Source organism: Phodopus roborovskii, unplaced genomic scaffold, assembly GCF_943737965.1.
Source record: "Phodopus roborovskii unplaced genomic scaffold, PHOROB, whole genome shotgun sequence".
In the NCBI taxonomy this organism is placed as follows: Eukaryota; Metazoa; Chordata; class Mammalia; order Rodentia; family Cricetidae; genus Phodopus; species Phodopus roborovskii.
In genome coordinates this window covers 5,186,031-5,211,015 of record NW_026126588.1, presented here as the reverse complement: position 1 = coordinate 5,211,015, position 24,985 = coordinate 5,186,031, and the positions used below count along the sequence as shown (strand labels likewise).

The following is a 24,985-nucleotide window of genomic DNA, read 5'->3' as shown; positions in this document are numbered from 1 at the left end:
AGTGACTGGAATACAGGGCAGGCTAACCCAGGAAACTGTTTCTGGAGTTCTCACGACTAAGGGATCTATGGGGTGTATAAGTCTTATTGTTTTTATATTTGTTTCATTTTTCATGTATGGATGCTTTGCCTGCCTGTATGTGTGTGCATCGTGTGGATGCATTGATCTGAAAGAGAGTCAGAAGAGGGGCATCAAATGCCCTGGAACTATATGTTACAGATAGTTGTGAGCTGCCATGTGAGAACTGGGAATTGAATCTCTGTCCTTGGCCAGAGAAACAGTTGGATTAAATCAATGAGCAAGCTATCTCTCCAGCTCAAGGTTTACTAGTGTTCTTTGCCTCCTTAGGCTCATACATTTTCTGAGGTAGAAACCATTTATGTGTCCTGCTAAAACCTTTCTCATCCCCTATATCACCCCTATTTATCTATAAAGGGTTTCACAATTCACTTGGAATCTTACCTTTATGTCTTTACTGTGACACGCTTGTGATAGTATTGCCTCATTTTTACAGACTTCCTTAAGACATTGGTTTTTTAATTTTATCTTTTCTTTTTTTTCCTCCTTGTCTTTAAGGTAAGGCTAGATCTAAAATCATAGTTATTTGGGCCAAATTAAGACAAGAGCCCAAGTTTCTAACATACAGAAACATTTTCTTTCTTGATCAGCTCATCCTAGACTCACATGGAACCAACTGCCTAGGGCATGGGCAGACCATTTGAGACATTTCCCCTCGATATAAGGGCAGTTTTTCCTGTCATCTACGTGGCATATGGGTGTATTTCCAAAAAGGCCAGGGAACAGGATCAAGCTTAGTGGAAAGAAGAAAATTTGATTTTAAATTGCTTAAAATTTATTTTCATTATTTTTAATGATGTGCACGTGTGTGTGCGCACGTGCGTGCACGTGAATGTGTACATGTGAGTGCAGGTGCACAAGGAAGCTAGAGGTGTCAGATCCCCTAGAGTTAGAGTTACAGGAGTTGTGAGCCACCTAGTATGGTCCTCTGCAAGAATAGTACAAGCTCTTAACCACTGAGCCATCTCTCTCTCCAGTGCCCAAAGGTCTCACAAGGTATGCTTCATGTCCTGTGTAAACCCTGTAAATACAGTCATCTGTGTCTGGAGTATCTGGTTACCATGAAATAGGTGGAACAGACACACTGTGAAGCACCTAAGACTTTGGAACAAGCTGGAGAGACTAATCAGCAGGTAGCAGCAGGCACTAGTATTCAGTTCCTAGCATCAAGTCAGGCAGTTCATAAAACTCCAGCTCCAAGAGATCTGGCGCCACCTGCTGGTTTCTCTGAAAATCTGCACCCCTCCCCCCATACACACAAGAAGCAAAGCTTAAGAAAATCAATGTTCGAAACACCGAAGAAATAAGGCAAAATTGCTGTTTTCCGGTTTTGAAGAAATTGCAACTGGTGTAAGTGTATTTTGAAAACCTTGTGGAAAAAATGAATATGGGAAACTTTTAAGGAAACAGCCTTCTTTATGTTATGATTCCTAAAGAAAATACTCAGGTTACAAAGCCGACTGTAGCTGTCTTGAGGTCCTCGCAGTGTGGTAGAAAGATCTCAGTTGGCCAGCCTGTAACTGGTCCTTCTCCATCACTATCAACCATGCCTACAGATGCGGGGTAGCTCTTGATCCGTGGATGTATCCGGTGAGTGAGGAGCTGTACTCCAAAGTCCCTCAGCCCCTCTTCTTCATCAACTCCGCACAATTCCAGTCTCCCAAAGACATCATGAAAATGAAGAAATTCTACCAGCCTGACAAGGAAAGGAAAATGATTACCATCAAGTAAGTTCTCATGGGCTATGATGATCTCGACTTGGAACTCGGTGGAGGGGCTGTCATGTGTCATTGGGGAGCCATTGGGAAGAAATAGCTGTGGTGGTTGTTAGGTTTTCTTTTAATATGGAGAATATAGTCTGTCATCTTCAGTACTCTCAGGCTCTCCTTCCTTTTCCCTTCTCTTCCTTCTTTTCTTTTCTTCTTCTTCTTTTTTTCCCCCACAAGACAGGTTTTCTCTGTGTAGCCCTGGGTGTCCTAGAATTCACTCTGTAGACCAGGCTGGCCTTGAATGCAGGGAACCATCTGCCTCTGCCTCCTGAGTGCTGGGATTAAAGGCGTTCACCAGCACCACCCACAGGCTTACGCTATGTTTTTTGATGTGAGGAATGAGAAGCAAACCCTGGTCATCTACAAGAGCAGCAAGTGCTCTTAACCACGGAGCCATCATCTCTCCAACCTCTGCCTTCAGTAAAAATGCTTTCCGTGCTCTTAATTACATGCCTCATATTGGAGTGTGAGCTGCCATGACATAATGAAATCATGCACCGTCCTGCGTTGGTGGGAACCATTCCTTCATCCAGTGCATGCTTATTCTATATGCAAACCTCTTGACAGTCACCTAGCCTCACCCTTGCCATCAGGTCACCTATCACGGTGTTATAGTATTCAAGATTACACCCAGTTCAGTAAATCAGTGAGGAAGGGAAGGAGAAAAGAGAAAGATGGCGGCTTTTCACGTTTTTTTCTCTCCTCTCCTCCTCCTCTTCTTTTCCTTTAACATACTGCTTTGGTTACTTTGCCTGTTTTTGTGTTAAACAAGAACAAAGCAACACTCTGTGGGCTGGAGAGACTGCTCAGAGGTTAAGAGCACCAGCTGCTCTGCAGTGGATCCGAGTTACAATTCCCAGCACCAACACAGCAGCTCACAATCATCTGTAACTGCAGTGGAGATTGGATGCCTTCTTCTGGCTCCCGTGGGTACTGTACATGTGGTGCACAGACACGTTTCATACACATAAAATAAAAAATGGAACACAATCTCAAAAACTCAAAAAGAGCACTCACTAAAAAAAGAAATAAAAGAGAAAACAATACTGCACTCCATCTTCTCAGAAGTATTCTGGTTAATGGAAGGTTGTAACTTATTTCTTCTGAAAATAAGATACAGGTTTTGCCAGTTAGTTTTTTGCCAACTTTATACAAACTGGAGTCACCTGGGAAGAGGGAACCTCAAGTGAGGTGTGCCCTCTGTCACGTTGGCGGGTAGGCTTGTCTTTGGGAGCGTTTTCTCCATTAATGATTGATGGGGGGACCCAGACCACCTAGTAGGGTGCAGCGCATGGCTGGATCCCCCTGGGTTCTGCTGAGCAAGCCATGGGGAGCAAGCCAGTAAGCAGCATTCCTCCATGGTCTCTGCATCAGTTCCTGCCAGGTTCCTGCCCTGCTCTTACCTCGACTTCCCTCAGTGAAGGACTGGATGTAATCTGGAAGTGAGCTAAACCCTTTCCTCCCCAAGCTGCTTGTGGCCATGCTGTCTATCATAGCAAGAAATATAAACTAGGGCACAATTTTTTACCCCTAGCAGGAAAAGGAATTATATTTTAGGATCCTTACATGAACATCTTTTGACCCTCACATACGTGAAGAATTTTCAGATTTCACATTCCGTTTCCTTGTTTTGCAGAGAATTGTCTACCCGGGCTGGAGTGGTTTATGTACTTTTGTGAAAAAACAAAAACAAACAAACGTTTTTTCCCCCCAGCAACATGAGTTATAGATACCTTTCTCTTTTAGGGGCTCGGTGCACCAGAATTTTGCCGACTTTACTTTTGTAACTGGCAAAATAATTGGAATCAAGCTAACGTTAAAAGGAGAAATAGACTCCTGTATAGCCATCGACCTCACCAACAAAGCTTCCTTAGCTTTTCTACAGAGGCATTTAGGTAAGAAATGGCTTTCCTCTGTGACTCAAGTCACTTGATTCTCATGGCAAAGCTGTTTTATACTCATTCCCTCTTAGACTTATGCAGCTGTTTCCATTTGGGTTTTAGTAGACAAGGCAGTAAATTAATTTAAAAGGAAACATTTCAAAAAGTGAATTATGCTGTCTTGCATTCTTTAGTATGCGTGTATGCGCGCATATATATATATATATATATATTTGTTGAACCTTTCTTGGAGCCAGGGTAAATTCACAAGCCTGGGATGCTGACAGCATCCTGCTTATCTCTAAGCATCTCAGGAGGTTCTGCAAATGCTAATGCAACCTGGCCACCTCAGACAGAACCCCTGGCTACCAGGTATCCTGCTGGCACTGGAATGGCTCTGTAATTTGTGATTCTATGGCGCCACCTAGTGGCACCCAACTGTTTAATATTCCTGACAGTGTTGTTATTATTATCATCTTCATCATTATTATTTTCATACAGGACTTCATAAAGACTTCAATCAGTGGGACTCTCTGGTGGAAGGAAACAACAAGAATCTGATCCCTGGGTCACCCTCTGATGTAGTTACCCTGTCCCCGGCTCTGTATCACTCTCCGGGATCGCACACCCAGAATTAGAGCTGCTTAGAGAGAGGAGGGAGAGGGAGAGAGAGAATGGAAGAGAGACAGAGACCTTAATGTATTTACGCAAATGACCGTTTTTAAGTGTACACTGTACTATGTACTAATGATGAATCCCTGGACTAAGGGTTTTCCTCCGGTGTAAAGAACATAAAGTACAGCATATTAAAATCATCCGCAATGTAGATCTCATCTTTACAAGGCTGGTCCTTCGTGTCAAATGAAAAGCTGCTTTCGTATTATACTCACAGAAAACGCTATCGATGGGAACTAGGGCAATGAAAATTTGTTGGTGCTTTGGGTTTTTTAATTTTTTAATACCTGATGTGTTTTGTTTACTAAATGGAGACACTGTGGGTGTTTGGCTGTGTGAGGCAGGCCAGGAATCCCCACATGCAACAGAACTATTTGCCCAAAGACTGTGAAGGACGAAGAGGAAATGTTCAAAATCCTCAGCCAACTTGGGATGTTTAAATTTATATGATACAATGCTGCTGCATGATTAACACCGAAGTGGATGTTTTCAAAAGGATCTTATAATATTTTGCGTGTACTGTGCGTGTGCATTGCATGTGGGTCCACATCACGGCACTTGTGGAGGCAGGAAGACAATCTCGGGCATCAGGCCTTGCCTTCCACTCTGTCAGTCAGGTTCTCTCTACTGCTCTCTGTTGCATATACCAGGTTAACTCCCCCTCTCCCCACCCAAACTACCAGGGTCTCTCCTGTCCCTGCCACAGAACTCATTGAGGAACACCAGGATTGCAGACGAGTCCTACTGCCCCGGACTTTTCCTGGGCTCTAGGGTTTCAGATTCGGGCCGAACCCAGCTCAGCCAAGGCTTCAGTCACCGGTTCATCTCCCCAGTCCTTCAAAGGTATACACATACGTCTACATCTGTAGCTGGAGGCTGCCTGATAGTTATGTCATATTCTGGTTTAAGCATCCTGTTGCTTCTACAGAATCTTCAGTGTGTGGCTTGGCTTAGCCTGTGTTAACAACCTGCAAGCCAGGCTGTGGCTTGCCCCCTCTCCTGCCCACTTAGTAGGTGACCATTTTCTGACTTGCCACTCAGATGGAGAACTGGACATCGCCTCCCCAGTACCCATTCACATTAAGCCTTTAAACAGATAGAAATTCCTTAACATAAAACTGAAGGTTTTCGTCATCTGGCCATAATGTATCTTCTTTTCTGCTTGGTAATTTATAATATTTCTCTGTCAGCCAAACTATCTGTTGTATTTAGCCCAAGAACAAGTCATGTTATTCTTCAGTTACTTTGTAAGAACTCTGTGTGTGTGTGTGTGTGTGTGTGTGTGTGCATGCCCGTGCAGTGTCTGTGTGTGTGTGCAGTGTGTGTATGTGCAGTGTACAGTGAGTGTGTGCAGTGTGTGTGTGCAGTGTTGTGTGTGCAGTCTGTGTGTAAATGCGCGCATGCTCAGTGTTTGTATATATGTGTTCAGTGTGTGTGTGTGCATGTGTGTGTGCAGTGTGTGTGTGTGTGCACTGTGTGTGCATGCGTGCATGCTCAGTGTTTGTGTATATGTGTTCAGTGTGTGTGTGTGTGTGTGTGTGCGCGTGCACGCGTGCGTGCACGTACTTGTACAGGTGCTGGTTGACAACAGAAGAGGACCCTGCATTTCATGGAACTGGAGTTGCAGATTATAAGCTGCCTCACAGGGGTGCTGAGAACCGAACCCAAGTCTTCTGCAAGATCAGCATGCACTCTGAACCCCGAGGCATCTTTCTGCCTGCTTCCTCATCTTGTAATGTAGCTTCCCCTCTGTTTCCACTTACTGAGATGAAACCCAGGTGCTGTGTTGTTGTTGATGATGATGATGTTTTTGTGTTTTCAAGACAGGGTCTCACTGTGTATCCCTGGCTAGCCTGGAACTCTCTATGTAAACCAGGCTTACTTTGAACTCTAAGATCTGCCTGCCTGTGAATCCAGAGTGTCACCATGCCCAATTTTTAAGGTGCTTAATTCTCACTGTTCCCAGGACAGTAGGGACCAATAATATTCCTAAACATACACTTTCAGCTTGTTCACTGCTTGGGCATACCCTTTTATTTTAGACATGGTTAAGTGTTGGGGCACAAAGAGTTTTTTAATTCAAGAATCCTTTTTCTTTTCTTTCTTTTTTTTTAATTGTCCGTGTTTTATGCAGAAACATCTAATGAGCTACAGTTTTAAAAATGAATTAGCAAACTTGGTGTTTCTTATAGGAAAGAGTAGTGACTCACACATTTCAAACACCCTGCATGTTGCATGTACGTTTTTGTATCTAAACTTTAAGAAAAAGGTTTTAAAAGTTTTACTGTATGCGTGCCTGCACTGTGTGCATGCAGTGCCCACAGAGGCCACAAGAGGGCACTGGATTCCCTGGATTGGAGTTACAGACATGTGGGCCATGTTGTGGACACTGGGAACCAAACAGTTGCCCCTCTGGAAGAGCAGCTGGTGCTTTAAATGGCTGAGTCATCTCTGAAGATCCCTCTTCCCAATTTTAAGCCTTCAAGAAGGTTTCGTTACCATGGCGTAGGTGAAAAGGCGTAAGAACAGTGCATTGCCTAACCAGGTCACATATCAAATATGTAGCTCATAGCTCCTGTCTGTTTCCAGAAGTGTGGCTCTGGACACTTTCCTCCACACAGCCTGGAAACCATTCTTCAAAGCCTGAGCTTTCAAATAAGATGGATCTGATTTTAATCAAACCCATTAAAGTTCTCAACTGGCCACAGACAAAATAATCAATGGTTCTAAAAAGCTTCTGGTTTTCTTTTCCTCTATGAAAGCTGGACAGTATTAATATTATGCGCCCCAGAGTTCATAATGAAAACAGGAAATTGCCTTTTTTTTCAGACAGGGTTTCTCTGTATAGCCCCTGGAACTAGCTCTGTAGACCCAGCTGGCCTTGAACTCAGAGGTCCACCTGCCGCTGCCACTGCCTCCTGAGTGTTGGGGTTAACTGTGTGTGCCACCACTGCCAGGTGGGAAAATGCCTTTAAAGGGCCTGGCGAGGGTCCAGAGAGAGGTTTGAGCTGGGAAAGGGGCTGCCCTCACTCTCGATGACCTCATTCAGTCCCCTGGATTCACATGGTAGAAGCAGAGTCAGCTCTTGCAAAGTTATCTTCTGGTCTGCTCGTGTGTGCCCGTGCATGCATGCATCCACACACACATGTCCTAATGAAATGTAATTTCACAGGTAAAGGCTAGCTTCCCCCCCTTTTGTGTGTGTGTGGGTCCCGTTATGCAACCCTGGGTGGCCTTGAACTTAATATATAGAGACCAAGCTATCCTCAGTTTCACGGGAGAAGGGGCTGCCTCTGCCTCCCGAGTGCTGGAGTTAAAGGGGTGTGAGTTACCACACCAGATCAAAACCAAGTTTTGACAGCACCAAGCTTACCCATGCCTCAGTTATAGAGGAGAGACAGAAGATGAAATGAGGTAGCACAGCTCTCAGGATAACCTTTATTCAAATCTTGTGGCGCATCTGTGTACATAGTTCAAACAGAACAGCAGCTACCTATTAAGTAGACTGATGAGGCAAAACTTCAAAATCAAAAAAACAGGGGTTCTGAAGACCTTGCTAACAGAGCCATACTGCCTGGTGGCATCCTGTTATGCTGATCACGAACCTAGAATTTTCTATTTTAATATAAATACTCTATTGTAAAGATACCATTTTAAAGTATAAATATAGTAATGTGTTATCAAATTGTTCAGTAAAATAAATTATCCTGGCTGAGAAGAAACAGGTTGAAAGACAAACCCTGACACCTAAGTAGCAATAAACGGGCTGCTTTGTCAACCTGGGACCTATTGTTTCTGTCACAGATCAATTTCCCCCGCTAAGGACAACTTCAGGGGCCATTAGCTTTACATCCGGTCTGGGTACCATGTGGCTGTGAAAGGCAGCGAGCATCTGACTGGCCGTGTCTATACAGCCGCAGTTGAATCGGCATCACCTCCACACTCCTCCTCTGAAACGGAAGAAAGGGTCCGAGTGAGAAAGCATTGAGAAAACAGGGCGGGGAGGAAGAAGGGTGCCCCCCCCACCTTTAAAAGACATGAGATTAGCTCATTTCATCGCCTTCGAGAACGAGGGTAACAAGGAGCCAATCAGTTTGTGGATTAGCCTGGCTTTTCCCATTCTGAATGTGACACAGTTCTAAGAACCAACAAGCTGCTCATTCTGTTTTTACTTTATGGGATGTGTGAAGGTAGAGACAACTTGGCAAGAGTCAGTTCCTCCTTACACCATGGTTAGGTGGGTGTGTTTTGTGTTTTGTTTTGAACTTGACACAAGTTAGGGTCATCTAGGAAGAAGAAACTCAACTGAGAAAATGCCTCTGTTAGACTGGTCTTTAGGCAAGTCTATGGGAGCTTTTTCTTAATCATGTGGGGGAGCCATGACTACCGTGGGTGGCACCAGCTCTAGGTAGGTGGTCTTGAGAGGTATAGGAAAAGCATTATGAACTAGACAGCAAGTCAGTAAGCAGCATCCCTTCATGGTTCCTTCTTCTGCTCCTGCCTGAGTGCTTGCCCTGAATTTCCTCAATGATGGATTGTGATTGGACCGTCCCAAATAAATCCTCTCCTCCCAAGTTGCTTTTGGTCATGGTGTTTTATCATTGCAATTGAGAGCGAAATTGGAACACACCATGTGGGATCCAGGCATAGAACCCAGGTCAGCAAGGCTTGGCAGCAGGCCTCTATGACCAATGAGCCATATGGCCACCCACCAAAGTACTGCTTATGGAAAAGAAACGTCAAGTTCTGGGAATACCCAACAAGCTGCATCTTGTCATGGAGATAAACTAAACAGAAATCCCAGAAGATTGACAGACAGATAATTCAATATGTGAGTAAATTAGCCCCGAGCAAGCACCTACATTTTAAGTTATATTTATTATTTTGTGTGATGAGGGAGGGCGGCTAGGTACCTGCACATGTGTGTGAAGGTAAGAGGACAATTTGCAAATGTCAGATCTCTCCTTTCACAGTATGGGTCTTTAGGTTTGAACTCAGGTCTTCAGGCATGACAGCAAATGATGCCATCTTGCTTGCCTCGAGAAAACCATTCTTTTAAAATACTAACTTTCAAGTTCAGAAGTTGATTTCCAAGACAGATTCAATTCACCAACAAATTCCCTCTGATATGTCAACACATCTTCCTATTTATCCCAATTAACCACATTTAAATATTTTAACACACCCCGCCCCCCAGCCTGGTTCTGCTAACATCCACAGAAGTTGACAAGCCATCTCGTTTGAGAGAGTAAAGGTAATGCTATCATTAAGAATTGGAAATTCAGGATGGCAAAAGCTATGGTGATTTTAATCATACAGGTTACCTTTGATGGTGGTGTCATCCGCAGACGACATGAAGGAAAGGTCCTTTTCCACTGTTTGGGATCCAGCCTAACAAATGGAACCTTTGCATTATTACCATTGTTAAAGCTGTAACTCACACTAGTTTAGAATCATAACCTCACCATGGATGAGGAGAAATGGTAAAATGCATTCCTGATGACTTCACGGTTTGGTTTCAGAGCCAGGGATCGGGCTCAAAACCACATCTTCTATTTGCCAAGCTCTCCCTCCCCTTTACATCTCTGCCAGAACATTCCACACAGGCAGGGGAGTACCTGCACTGGATGTAAGCTCCCCAAACCCTGGCGGCTTTGTTTGATGAAGGAAGGAGAGGGTATTTATGTAAATGGGTGTGCTAGTGTGTGCCCATAGTCCCGAGGAGAAGACAGAATGATCACAAGTTCAAGGCCATCCTCCACTATATAGGGAGCTCACGGCCAGCCTGGAAGATGCAGTATACTTGGTCCTAGAGGGAACATAAATACTCTACCTCATGCTCCCCAAACTCAGGAATCTTTGCAGAGGAGAGGGCAGAAAGAGAGTAAGGGCCGAAGGCAGTGCATGGCTGTAGGTGTGTTCTAAACACAGAAGGGCAGCGGCACGTGCAGAATCTTAAGACAGTGTGCACAAGCTCTATGCAAATCCCCAGATGGAGATGGGTGTTGAGCCCTACCCCCAGCCATAGGGACACTGACAACTGAAAGAAGAGGGGATGGTTTTCTCTAGAGCCTAGCATCTGCTAAGTCAGCTCCGCCCCAGTGGAAAACCACACACCCAAGAACACCTGAGCAGCACAAACCAATCTTGAAGGGCACAAAACAAAAAGTTGGGTGGGTAGGGAAGGGGAGTGGATCTGGGAAGAAGGGGGGGGAAAGGGTGTGTGTGTGAATATGATTAAAGCACATTTCATGAAACTATGTACTGAAAAAAAATACAAGCCGAGCTTTGAAAAAAAAAAGGTGTGTGTGTGTGGGGGGGGAGAGCCATCACTCTTCAAACAGCTGCTATTCACAGTGAGACTCAAATTAATGATGATTATTATCCCTTCAATAAGCAATGTCATTATGTGCAAGTGAAACGTATTAGTAAGACATTTTGTGGCAAAATTAAATCATTCAGATACAAATTCTTAAAAAAGTCAGAAACACAGCTGGACACTAATGGTTTCATGTATCTAAAGCCAAGCATAACTGACTGACTCGTAATACCTGTCTGTGAGTGGGTATGTGAGCTCACCTGCTTTAGAGACAGGGTCACCGAGTCCCGTCCCGTTAGTAACCAAATCAAACAATGTTGACACTTTTCTCGGAAGGAGCGTCTCAGTATCTGTTGGCTTAGTTAATGCCCACAGCAACTGTATCTATGACTGCCCCCCCCCACTCAGGTACTCCTATAAAGATCCTCCCAGCCTGCTTTGGTTGCCACAGGGTATTTTATCCAACTAGAACTGTACATATCTATATTTGAGTATGGACTCTTCAAAATTCATAGTTAGAGCCAACCAGAAGGGGAAAGAAATGGAGTGAAATTGTAATAAACTATTGCACCTCCACAAAGGGGGGTAAAGAGCAGAATCCAATGAGTTAACAGCCACATGCTCCAAAGATGACACAGTCTCTATATGCCAGACACTGCTTCTGGCCCTTTGGTGTAGCCAGTATGGAGTGAGCTCCCTAACCTCTCTCTTCTACTTACAACTTCTGGACACAATAGACAAAAGCAAATTTAAGTGTAAATGGGTTGGTTGGTTCTGGCAATAAACAAACAAACCAACTGGGACCCATGATAGGTGGGAGTTTCATTCCCTGCCCCCTACCTTTGCACCGAGAGCAGCCCTGTGTAAAAAAATGTTTACTGTGATTGGCTTAAGAGCTGGGCGGCCAAACGCTAGGCAGGGTTTCCAGGAAGAGAGGAAGCTGGGAAGAAGGGCAGAGTCTCGAGGAGATGAGGAGGAATCATGGTGTGTAGGAGAAGAGGTAACAATCCACGAGCCATGTAGCAGCGTATAAATGAATAGAAATTGGTTAATTTAAGTTACAGGAGCTGGTGGGAAAAAAGCCTATGCATTCGGCTGAGCTTTCATAATTAGTAAGAAGTCTCTGTGTAGTGGTTTGGGAACTGACTAGTGGGACAGAGAAAGACTCACTGCAGACCCGAGTTCGATCAGTAGCAATCATATAAAAAGCTGGGTGTGGAGAAGCATGCTAGTAATTCCTTTGTAGATGGGGACAAGGATAGGCAGCACCCTGAAGCTTGCTGTCCTGTCAGCAAAGCCAAAATGAAGAGCCACGGTTCCCGGTGAGAGACCTGCCTCAAAACAAAACAAAACAAATCCTGCCAGGTGGATGGCTCCTGAGGAACACGAGGTTGACCTCTGCCCACCACATGCTTGTGCAAACACATGCATGTATGCTGTCCACAGCCACGGGGTAGAGGAAATCTGGGGGAGGAAGAAGCATGGGTTTAACCTGAACACCAAGCATGAGCCTTTAAGGCTAAGGTTCAGGACAGGCCCGCCTTGTGCTTGGCCACTTGGCCGCAGTAGCCCAGGAAGCTCATAGACGGCGTTTACAACAGGAGCCTCTGTCCATCACCTATTGAAACAAAACCCAAAAGGACTCGGCTCACAGGGAAGTAGGGCAACCCGAGCCACATTTCTCCAGAGGTAAAACAACCGAAAGAGGCAAAGCGATGATCAGGCCCTGATACTGTGAGAAGCAAGGAGTTCAAATCCAACCATCCAAACACAACAGGTTTCCACACTGAGGGACACATCCTGATGGCTGTGGAAATTGGCCACCGTTATAGTCCTCAACAGGCTATAATGACCACACACACACACTCCTCCCCCTCTCCACCCCCCTCCCCCCCCCCGCCCCCCCCCCCCCCAGGCAGCATCACCTGTGTTAGCTATGTGTGAAAGAAATACTTGAAATTCAATATGGATGGTGAGAGGTGGGAGGGAGGCAAAGGCCCGCTTGGCTTTGCAGAGGGTTGACTGCAAGGGGCTGCTACTCTTTTGCCTCTAAATTAAAAAAGGAAAAGATATTTCATTTGTGTGTATAGATGTGTCTGTGTGGGTGTGTGCGGGTGTGAATGCAGGTGACCTTGAGGGCCAGAAGAGGACATCTGACCCCCTGGAGCTGGAGTTGCCCACGGTTATGAGCTGCCCAGTGTCCTCTGCAAGAGCAGCAAGCGATCTTAAGCTCTGAACTGTCTCCAGCAACTTCATTTTAAATTTTGTCCCATTTCTTGGAATATATATATGTACCATATGAATTAATACCAGACATTTTTCTTTTTTTCTTTCCTATTCTCCTCTTTTGGTTTTTGGAGACAGGGTTTCTCTGTGTAGCCCTGGCTGTTCTCAAACTCACTCTGTAGACCAGGCTGGCCTCCAACTCAGAGATCCTCCTGCCTCTGCCTCCTGAGTACTGGGATTAAAGGCGTGCGCCACCGCTACCTGATTTCCTTTTTTCATTCTTTAACCTCAAGTGAAAAATCACTGAGTAAACCATGAATGACTAGTTTGCCCAAGTGATAGTTGGCCTCCCATCTCAGAATCAGTTTGATATTGATGCTTTTACCTGTTCTTGATAACAGATTTCCCACCCCCAGCCCCCAGCCCCCCCCTTCATTACTCCTAACACAAGGGCTTTGAAAAGTGCTTGTCCAACTGTCTTGAAAAATGAGGAGCAATGCTTTCATTAGATAATGCTTACAGAGTCATACCTCAGAGGGGTTCTTATCTACCTTGGGGATACCATTCCAGACATTCTCTGGGCTTACTGTCTCCTCCTCACCATTTGAAAGGTTCAAGACCTACAAGAGGAAGGAAGGAAGGAGAGCTCTTAGTGAAAAACAAAACCCAAAACCAGGCAAGCTCCACAAACTGTAGGTGACAGAGGCGCCACAGAAACCCTTACAATAAAACAGTAAAAGTGATCGCACTGGGGGCTAGGGATATGGCTCTGTTCGTAGAATGAATGCCTGTCTAGCATGCATAGCTTGAGGCCCAACCCTCAAATATGGCGATGCATGCCTGACCCCCAGCATTTGGGGGGTGGAAGCAGGAGGTGCGGATATTCAAGGAAACCTTTTGTCACAGAGTTTCAGACCAGCCTGGGTAACATGAGGCACTGTCTAAAAAGAAATCAACCAACCAAACAAAAACAACAACGAAAAAAATCCAGGACTGTTGTATTAAAATTTACCCTATGTTTTAAGCTTAGTAGTACAAACACGTTGAGTATGTATGTTAAGAGATAAAAAAAAATTAAGATTTAGAACTCAAGTGTTCCAAATGTAATGGAAAAGGAGGTCTACAATCAGGCAAAGACACAGAATGTAGTATGTACAGTTCCGTCCCCAAAAGTCTGCTTCTGCACGCTCAAAAACTCAAGATAGATTATAGGTATACAGCTCTTTTGGGGCGTAGAGTTTGAAGCTATAGGGAATTCTGCACAGTAATATCAGAATGTTTCTCAGAAGAGGAAATGCTAAAGGAAATATTTTTAAATAATTTGGAATTAATTATGTAGTGAGCCGGGTATGGTGGTGCACGCCTTTAATCTCAGCACTTGGGGAGACAGAGGCAGATTCCTGAGTTTGAAGCTAGCCAGGGCTACAGAGAAACCTTGTCTCAGAAAACAAACAGGAAAACAGAAGAAATAACATAAAACTACAGAGACACTCAGCAGAGTGTTTCTTGTATAATTTTAATGAAACTCATGTACATTCTACACAGTGGTTCTCATATATTAAGAGGTGTGTGTGTGTGTGTGTGTGTGTGTGTGTGTGTGTCTGCTTGTCTGTATGTGTACCACATACATGCAGAGCCAATTCAGGCCAGAAGAGCCCTATTCTGGAGCTGGAGTTGCAGGTGGTTGTTAGCTGCCTGACAGGAGTTCTGGGAACCCACTACAAGAAACTCTTAACTTCTGAGCCATCTCTCCAGCCCCGATATCCAGTCTTAATAGTGTAAAATGAATTCCCCACCTCCAGAAATTCAGACTTGGTAAGTCAGGGCAAGGACCAGGAATATAGAACTTAAAAAAGAATAGGCCAGCAATTCTAGAATATCTGGTATTCCAGATTGCAGAAAATGAGACAAAGTAATACCACAATAAACCAACTCCCCAGCAGTGTTTACATTAAAAAGTGAGGTAGAGTGGATTCTCACCAACTTCACATTGCCAGGACAAATGAGCAGGGGGAAACAAATCCTTGACAGTCTGGTGACATTAGTAAAGCTCTTACAGCAAGTACCCCTTGAGACGAAGACCTTCCCTTTCCCTTACCCGTGTTCCTTCTTCGGCTAGTTCCAGAATCTCACACTTAGACCACGTGTTCCTTAGGCTTGACCACACGACACATTTTGATCCAACAGAGAAGCCTTTCAGAGTGTAGGTGCTCTGTAGCTGGACTGCTAAATTGAATACAGGAAGACTCAGTGTGCATAGTCTAGTACCTTACTGTGAGACATGCAAGAGAAGCACTTTCCTAGTTTACTATCCTTGTCTAATCAGTAACATACAGATACTACTGTAGTGAGATATCTATCCACCAGGTCAGCGCCTGCTGCACTGACCACGCCCACTGGGGCGTGGCTGGTGCAGATGTGAACAGGGAGGCTAGAGCTGGAGTCCGGGACCCCAGCTCCCTCTTTTACTTCCTGGTCAGGTTGCAAAGAGCATCCGGGTGGCATCCGTGGAGCAGGAACCCGCAGCAGTCGTCTGTTTCAGGCATAAGTGAATTCTCCCCAAATAAATACCACTCAACCTATGCTGAGTCCCAGTGAAAGTGAATCTTATTTCCCATGAGATATATTACTATATTTTATTTTCCAAGTATCTCTTCCCCAGTTATATTATACATTGTGTGCGTGTGTGTGTGTGTGGGGGGGGGCCCAGCTCCATATAATCCTAACCACTTCCCCCAAAACAACAAAAGTAAAAACCATCGTTAAATTTGACTTCTAACACTTAAAAGCTGGCACTGTCATTGTTAGTGAAAGTGTTCGTTTCATCGCCATACCCTGCCATACACACATATATGAACATTAAAGTCTTGGATATGAATGTAAAAAAAAAAAAAGAATACAAGGTATTTTTCTTTGTGAGTTTGGGATATTTAGCTTAACATGGTGATCTCTGATTCCACCCAATTTCCTGCAAATGTCTTGATTTCATTTTTCTTTGTGGCTAAATAAAATTCCACTGAGCATATTTACCACGTTTCTGTTGTTGATTCATCAGCTGATGGGCATCCAGGTTGATTCATTCATAGTTATTTGTGGATAATACCACAATAGACATGCATAAGCTAGTTTTATGTCAACACAAGCTAGAGTAATTTGGTAAGAGGGACTCCCATTTGAGAAAATGCCTCCACAGGAGCTACCTGTGTAGCATTTTCTTGACTGGTGATGTGAGAGGGCCCAGTCCATTGTGGGTGATGCACCTCTGGGCTGGTGAGCAAGCCACAGGGAGCAAGCAAGTAAGCAGCACCCCTCCGGTGTGGCTTCTGTATCAGCTCCTGGCCGGAGGTTCTGGCTTCCCTGGATGGTGCACTACAAGCTATAAAGTAAAGCTCTAAAGCCATAGAGTGAACATTTTCCTCCCTGAGGTGCTTCTGGCTATGGTTTTATCATGAAACTCTAACCAAGACAGCAAGACCGTGTGGGAGGATTTAGGAGCCCCTTGGATGTACACCCATGGATGGCTGTAACTTATGACAGTCCTATTTTTAACTTTTTGAGAACTCTCCCTATCAAGCTCTGTAATGGCTCCATCAGTTAATACTTCTACTAGCAGTGGACAAAGGCTCCTCATTCATCTCAGCCAACATTAGCTTGTTTTCTTGATGACAGCCAACCTTACTGGGATGAGGAATTTCCAAGTACTTTCAATTTGCAATTCCCCTGATGGCCAAGAATGTTAAACGTGTCAAGATGTTCTATGTCCCTTCTGTTGAAAATTGTCTACTTAGTCGATCGATCAAGTTATTGACTGGAAACTTTTGTGGGTACTTTTCAACGTTTCATTTTTAAAGATCCCTGTATATCTCTGATGTTTGCCATCTATATGAAATATAGCTGGCAAAGATTCTCACCCATTCTGAATGTATTTTAAAAGATTTGATTTTCATTTACATATGGATCTTTGTGTGCGCATGTGCATGTGTGTGGGTACCCAAAGGCCAGTGGATCTCTCGAACCTGGAGTTACAGGTGGTTGTGAGAATCTAGCTTGGGTCTTCTGCAAGAGCACTGTGCACTACTACCTAATGAGCCATCTCTCTAACCCCTGGACAGGCCGTAAGGACTAAAGCACCGGGCTACACTCGCTATGACAGTATAATAGGCATCTAGTTTTTAAATTGTTTGCAACGGACATACACAGGAACTAAAACATGACCAGAGGAGATAGTACCATGCTGTTTGCACTGAGTATTTATTTCTTAGTAATAAGAACCTGTGATTCTCACTCTCCTTATACTGTTACTTTCTCCATTTTTGCATCAACAGTATAAACAAATGTAGACATTTGAAAAGCATAAGACTGGTCATGAAAAGTGAAATGACGAAACTGCTTCATGTGACTTTCATCTTTTTGTTGTTATTTTCTTGGGGATAGAGAGATGACCCGGCAGTGAAGAATGTGTACTGGTTTTCCAGAAGGTTGCTCTGAAGGTTTTTGTGGTTTTCTTAAGAAGCAAAGAAAACAGCAAGTAAGAAAGTTAATGTTTATTGAGTGCAAACGCCGAGATTTCTCCCGACTGTTGGCTTTTTTTTTTTTTTTTTTTTTTTTTTTTTTTTTTTTGATTAACAGAAGCTCCCTAAATCTAATTTTTGTTTAGTTTTCTAAATGGATGGCAAAATCAATATATATGATGCAGTTAAGTCTAGGAAAAAAGCATCAGGCAAAGTGATCCCCACTGTACATTTATTTATTTACAGGCATGTTTGACTAAGGGAAGGCCATATTTTTAAAGCTTAGCAAGTCATTTGCTGTCTTGATTTTAACATACAATTCCTTACAGTTTACATGCGATTATTCCTTTAAGACACGGATTTTAGTCATTTTACTTTATAAAAGTTTCTGTGGTATGCATATGTGCCCTCAATGTGTGCATGCAGGAGCATTTGGGGTGAGACAAGGTGTCAGAATCCCTGGAGCTAGAGAACTGTATAGATGCTGGGAACCAAACCTGGGTCCTCTACATGGCTCCCCTTAAGCATTCTTAACTGCTGAACTTCTAGCTCCTACGTTGTTTTATTTTTAAAATAAAATTAATGTTCTGTCATTTCATTTAGCATTTGTCATTTGACACTGATCTTACAGCTACGTTTTCCATGCTTCAAAATGTCCTTTTTGCTGGGGCACAATGGCATGCCATCCCCAGCACCCAGGAGGCTGAGCCCAAGGGGCACGAACTCAAGGCTATTCTGGCGTATAGACAGAGACGATCTTGCTAAATAAACAAAACTTAAATGCCCTTCCTAAAACGCAAATCTGAATACCTTCCTTGTGTTTACCTTTACTTAGAAATTGTAACTCATACAGTAGCTATCCACCATTTTTGAAAACAAACACAAGCCACTGAAAGACTTCAAGGTGGCCTTGAGCAACGCACCTGGTAGAGCGCGCCCGCACTTCTTTCTGTCCCTGGCTTCTTCCTCGGAGAACAAAGGTGACAATAATGCAGTATCATCTCTGCTTTCAAATTGTGGAAACACATCTTCCAACAGGCTCGTTTCGTCATGTGCCGGGGAATCCCTACTCTTCCCGTGGTAGAGTGGTGATATGCTGTGGCCATCATCAGACGAGCCCATACAACTAGACTTCCTGTCATCCTCTGCACACGGGGACTCCTGGATGTTCTGATTGGCGATTGGCGATAAAGGACTTATACTGTCATCCAAAGACAGCTGGGGTGTGGGGAGTTCCAGTTCTAGCTGCTTCTCAGCCTCACAGTCCAGGGGAAGCTGCACCATAAATGGTTCCAGGGTGGCACCTGCCTCATAGCCTGGGGACAATGGTGCCATCGGAGGCTCCAGTCCTAGCTCCTTCTCTAACTCACTGATAGGGGAGTGCTGTAACTCAATGGATTCCAATTCTAAGAATTCTTTGCATTCGTCGTCGGGGGACAGTGGCACCTCTAGTGAATTCAGTTCCAGTAACTCCTTCGGTTCACTAGCATGGGACATTATTGGGTTAAACCCTGTAATGAGGTAGTTATCGTCATACTTGGCTCTGTCCACAGTATGGTAATCCACGCTACCCTCCAGCCTCTCAGAACCCATTTTAGCTCTGCGGGAGTTCTCCAGAGCCTCAAAAATGTTCCGGGTGCTACGTGGGTAGAACTTACTTGGCTTCGTTTCAATGTTCAAATCCTTTTCAATTATCTCCGAGAGCTCACCTGCCCGGCCTTCCACATACGACCTCTCTTGTGTCATTTTATGACTTGGCACCTTAAGGCCAAGGTCAGGACTGGTGGGTCCAAGGCCCACCGCTCTCTCTGTGCCATGCTTATCATAGAATAGGTCACTCTTGGGAAGGCCCATGTTAGCGTATCTGCTCATCTTCTCATTAATGCTTTCGCCTTTGCTTTTGAGCTCCACAACTGCTAAGGGGATGTCACAAACATCCCTTTTCATTTCCAATATTGTTATTTCCAATACATCTTCTGTAACTATCTCATAAAAATAATCATTTCCTTCTTGAGGACACACTCCACCAGAGACGGTGAACCCAGACAGGCAGCATGGGAATGCTTGCATGGGGACAGACAGAAGTTCAGACGGGATGCTCCAAAGTGCTTTGGGGTCCACACAGTCTTCAACGTTCCCAAAGTCCACAAGCCTGACAGATGCAAGGTGGTCTTCACATACATTAGTGATGAGGGCCCTGTAATAATTCCCATCTTCCCGGTACTTCACAATACACGGATCTCCAGTTCGGGGACACTGGGTACAGCTTCTTCGGTCTGCCAGCTGCTTCGCAGCGCTTTGAACCTCGGTTTCTAAGTACTGCAGCTTTTCAGAGTCAGCAAACTGACACCAAAAGTACTCAGGTCCGTCTATCACGGTGGCATAGGCTCTTATGGACTTTGTTTGGGGGTTGTACCAGTTAAGAAACACTGAAGTGTTGGTGCTGAGTTTGTTAGCCGACTTGAAACAGTCCCCTTTGGTGATATGAGTGCTAAGCCCCACCGGAGATTGCTCACTGAATGGAAACCTGCTAATCATATCCTCAGCTATGATTCCATGTTCGTCTGCAAGAATCACTTCCCAGGTACCTTGGAATTTAACAAATTCACATCTTAGCTGTACCTCATCTGTCCTTTGGGTAAAGTAGTCCACCATTTCCTTACAGCGTACTATGCCGGGTATCAAAAGCCCCCTTAAGGAGCAATGGAGGCACAGAGCTGGTAACACAGCATCAGTGGGACCAACCTTACCCGTTTTGTTAGTGTGGACCACAGACATGTTGCCATAATCTATAAACTGCACAGAGAGAAGGTCCTTGGGTTGTTGTTCCATGACAACTGCTCGGTACCATAAGTTGTCTTCTGGAAAAATGGCACATATCACATCTCCAATTTGCCACGGAAGACCCGTGTGACACTGGGGCCTTGTTCTGACATCATTTAACCTCTCTGAAAGCCCATTGATCTCAGCTTCGTCTTCTATCAGCTGGATGTAAAAATCGGAAAGGTCGTTAATATGCGAGACATATACAAAGGTCTTAAAACCTGGGGCTATTGTCTTCTGTGGGAACTCACAGAACTTTGGGGGCAGATCTTTGCTTCCAGGTTCCCCCACTCTTCTCTCAGGAAGGGCGGAGTCTAGTTTGGTGGCACTCACAGGTGAGCTGGCAAACATATCGTCTTTCTTTTCTCTTGCTAATGGAAACCCTCCGTCATTTCTGTTTCCCATCGAGTCCTGATATGGGACTAGGTTGGCCTTCATCGAGCCTTGTAGATATCTGAGCTCCGTGCGCGCTGGGCTGACCTTGGGCTTGCACGGTTCGCCCATAATCTCTCCACTGTGTGGTTTGCTCTCTCCTGATTTATTCAAATATTCTGTAGGTGAGGACTTCACCACATTCTCATCTTCAAGGGTTTCGGGCGTGCAGAGAATCATCTCATTCTCTTTGTCATTTTTTCTTGTAGTGTTTTTATAACCAAGAAACCCTAGCTTCTCATTAATACTAGCATTGACTTGGACACTTTCATCATAGAGCTCTATAATCAGTCGTCCATCTGGGTCTTTTGCTACCACCAAAGCCTTCAGGGACTTATCTAAAACAGTCTCCTGAAACCAAGCTGTAACTTCTTCTGGGATGTGATGAGGAATGTCAGATAAGGAACACTTAACTGCCTGCATGGGTAAAAGCAAAACATCATAGGCATCTCGGGGGATTGGAAGCAGATGATCACTTGCTACATAAGTGTTCCCAAAATCAACAAAGAAGACTTTATTTGGCTCTTTCTCTGTTATTACTCCCCTGTACCAGTTCCCATCAGTATATTTGGCAAGGCACAAAGTTCCGGGGATCAAGGTGGATGCTTTTAAATTCAGCAAGGCTTTACTTAGTTCTATAATGTTGTATGATAACTGTTCTAAAATATTTGTATTTCTTGCTAGTTGGCAATAAAATGTCCAGGGATCTTCAACATGTGTTATGTACACCAATTCTTCACTTCCTATTTTTAGGTCATGCGTGGAATAGTAGTAAGAATGGAGCTGAACAGAGGGTTCCAGAGGCTTCTGAAGTCTCACGGGCCTAGCAAGTCTCTTTTCTACCAAAAAATGGCAGGCACTCTGAAAGGGCGTTAGCAAGTCCACAACATTGAACCACTCTTCATCATGCCTGGACGCCAAAGCAAAGATTGTGCATTTTAATTCTAAGTTATTCTGCCAAGCGTTGTCTATGAAACCACTAAAAGCCTGTACCGCCTTTTCATCCCAAACAAAGGGATTGTCACCGGTTGGCTGAATTAAATTATAAAGACTGCACCGAAATGCCTGAGCTCTAACCTTGAGGAACGGGTCACTAACAGAGAGAATGTTCTTCATAGATACCACATCTTTGTCTCCATAGTCTACAAATACCACTCTGACGTGCTCCAAAGACTGTGTGCCACTGATCAGAGCTCTGGACCATCTTCCATTTGCTGCGCGCTTCGCCAGACAAGCACGTGTGTCCCCCTCATACGGAGCTGGTTCACTCTTGCAATAGTCCTCAATATCACACATCAGGGTTCGGAATCCCTGCGCGTTCCTCATCAGCTGACACCAGAAGGAGCCAGGGGATTCGATGTGAGACACCTTCACTTCAACGGTACTGCCCACTTCCAGCTCCCCTTTTCCACAGCAGTCTGGCATCGTTTTCAGGAAATTCAGCGTAAGGAGAGAATAATCAGATGTTACCTTCTCCTTGTCCTGCCCAGTCTGTCCGGTGAAAAGGTTTCCTGTATCGGCCAAAGCTTCAGAAAGAGACATGGTTTTATTGCCTTTCTTGGCTCTCTGGTCTCCTTCGACCTTCTTGGCAGAAGATATTTTGCTAGTCTCTGCAGTAAACTGACTTGAACCGTGCCCGGGGGAATGGACACTGAGTCTGACGTTTTCTTTGGTTTCAAATTCCTGGTACTTGGCATATCCAGCTTGAGCGATGACTTTGCTAATGTTTTCCTCGCCTGTTCTGGATTCATCGAGAATCTCTATCACATACTGATGGCCTTGCTTATCGAGAATGTGGACCACCAATTCTTTGTGGAGCACTGTCTTTTTAAAAAATGAAATCGCTTCCTGGCTCCATGTTTTCCCCAAAGGCCAGATATCAGCCAGCGAGCACTTGAGAGCCAGTATCGGGAGCTGCCGAAACTGAGGCAGCAGCATCCGAACGTCACACCAGTCTACAGTCTCAGAGTTGCCCCGGTCTACCAAGAACACATCCACACTCTTGCTGTCTAAGCGGCTGACCATGGCCCGGTAGTAGCCATTTTCTTTCCATTTGACACAGCACAGGTCGTCGGGCTCCGGTTTCAGAACGACACCATCCAGCTTACTCGCCGACGAATAGAAGCTGCACATCCTCTTGAGCAGCTTGCTGAACGTGTTCTTGTGCTTCCTCAGGCGGATCCAGAACTCAGAAGGGCTCTTCACAAACTCCACCTGGGCGTCGTAGAAGGCGTTCATCTTCAACCTGATGGATCGTAAAGATGGGAGCGAGACTTCCTCCTCCATTTCCTCCGCAGGGGACTGAGACTGGACCGTCACCTCCACTTCCTCCTCCTCTTCCTCCTCTATCCCCTGGCTCTGAAGAAATCGGTCAGCCAAGCAACAGGACTGTACTCCGAACGCGCTGTTGAGATTGATTCCATCTTCCCCGTACAGGGTGACATAATACATGTGCTCAAAGGAGCAGTAAAATTCAATCTTCGCATTCACCGCCTGGCCCAGGATCAGAGCTTTCAGATCACCTACTTGTGACCGAGACCAGCCTCTCCCACAGTCCCAGAGTCCATACAATGCACAGGGATAGGTCACCACAGGCATTCGAAAATACTCAGGCAGCAAGTAGCGAAGGCTGCTGCAGCTCACGAGCTCTTTTCTTCCGTAATCGACGTGAAGCACCTGGGCACAGCGCTGAGGCCTGAACGTCTCAAGCAAGAGAGCCCGGTACCACTGTCCATCTAAGCCACAGGAGGCACATGGAGACCCCGGCTTGTCTGGGCTCTCCTCCTTCTCCTCCCAGGTGGCACTGCCAGAGTCCTCATCCTCTGTCCCCGTGGAGGCCCGATATACCTGGGCCATGCTCTCAGAGAGGCGGTGGATCTCCTGCGAGAGGCTCCGGAGTTGGCAGTGAATGCGGTGGGGATGGCATACCTGGGTTACGACCACAGGCTCCGTCACTCCCAGCTGCAGTTGGGGATAGAAGTAATCTAACCCAGGATGCTCTTGTTTGGGGGCGGCTCGGGGGAGAACTGGAGCTCCAGAGCAGCCCAGCCCAGCTGCAGTCAGGTAGCGCTTGAGCAGCGAACAGAAGAGACTGTCCGGCACCTGCCTGGCCAGGCCCAGCTCCTCCATCTGCTGAGACACGACAGGCACTTCCAGCAGCACCAGGCGATGGAGGAGCAGTACGTCCAGGACCCGTCCGTGCACCTCCTTACCTTGCAGGTTGCTAAGGAAGTCCACGGCACTTGAGGACCAGTGCTGGGGTTCACCACCGCCCGTGCCACCGCCGCCAGCGGGCACCAGGCCGGCCAGCACACAGCCCAGCACCTCCGAGGGCAGGTGGAAGAACTCGCTGCGCCCCGGTGCCAGCGAGCCAGCGCCAGCCGTAATGGTGCGACCCTCATCCAGCAGGAAGACGCGGCTGTCCTGCGCCTGACGGCTGACCACGCGGCAGCGGTGCCACATGAGTCCCACCTGCACCAGGCACAGCTCTCCTGGCGATGCCGAGGCGCCACCCAGAGCCCATGGGCCGCGCGTGGCTGCGGCCTCCTGGATCTCCCGGCTCAGCCGCACATACTCTTCCCGCCGCTGGCCCACCAGTCCCCACAGCTGCACCGGGATCACCTCGGGATGCACGTCCACGAAGGATACCCGCAGGGCCAGGGAGGCCCCCGGAGTGGGCAGCCCGGGAGTCGAACTCATGTCTACAGCTGGTGCAGAGCTTCCCCGTGCGTCCGGAGACAGTCCCACCGAGCCAGGCCCCGGTCACCAACGCAAGGGAAAGGACGCCTAGAGAGGCGACCCTTCGGCCAAGTGCCCGGCACAGGGCCTCGGGGACTCGCGACTGGTAGCAGCCGGCGGCTGGCCAACCGCCCACCGCGCCTCGCAGGCTTGGCCAGCGCGTGGCTGCCAGCCTTCCCGGCGCGGGGAACCTCAAGGCTGCCTGGAGGGTGGCCTCCGGGCACAGGGGACAGCGGAGGACCGCCAGCAAGCCTGGGGAAAGCAGGGTTAGGGAATAGCCTCCTTCTTTCCAGGATAGCTTGACTCCAGGATGCTCAGTAGGAATGCCTGGCAGAGATCCTCTAGGAGGGTAGGGCAGGGAGGTCACTTCCTTTCTGGTTTTCCTGCAGTGGATGGAGCACAGCGCGCCAAGCACGGTGCGAGCCATTGAAATTCCCAAAGAGAAACTGGGAAGGAAAAAAATGGAGGCCCCAACGGTGCCTTCCTGGACGTTGAGGCTGGAACTTTCATTGCTCTAGGCAAGGCTTAGCGGAG

The 24,985-nt window shown here is 46.0% G+C and overlaps 2 protein-coding genes across 2 annotated transcripts in view; one reads left to right on the top strand and one right to left on the bottom strand.

The window, feature by feature from the left end:
• Nucleotides 1–4,553, top strand: part of Pla2g7 (phospholipase A2 group VII) — a 34,990-nt gene extending 30,437 nt beyond the window's left edge. Inside the window, exons 10-12 of the mRNA XM_051204407.1 lie at nt 1,635–1,805; nt 3,594–3,742; nt 4,229–4,553. Coding sequence (XP_051060364.1) covers nt 1,635–1,805; nt 3,594–3,742; nt 4,229–4,365 — 457 coding nt within the window. The 3' untranslated portion in view covers nt 4,366–4,553. The remainder of the gene's footprint in view (nt 1–1,634; nt 1,806–3,593; nt 3,743–4,228) is intronic.
• A 3,755-nt stretch (nt 4,554–8,308) lies between these two features.
• On the bottom strand, nt 8,309–24,582 carry Tdrd6 (tudor domain containing 6). Its single transcript, XM_051204285.1, has 5 exons — nt 18,382–24,582; nt 15,046–15,173; nt 13,478–13,567; nt 9,727–9,793; nt 8,309–8,352 (listed from the first exon to the last, which is right to left on the bottom strand). The coding sequence occupies exons 1-5, from the start codon at nt 24,410–24,412 to the stop codon at nt 8,309–8,311; spliced, it is 6,360 nt and encodes a 2,119-aa protein (XP_051060242.1). The 5' UTR covers nt 24,413–24,582.
• Between the last annotated feature and the right edge of the window lie 403 nt (nt 24,583–24,985).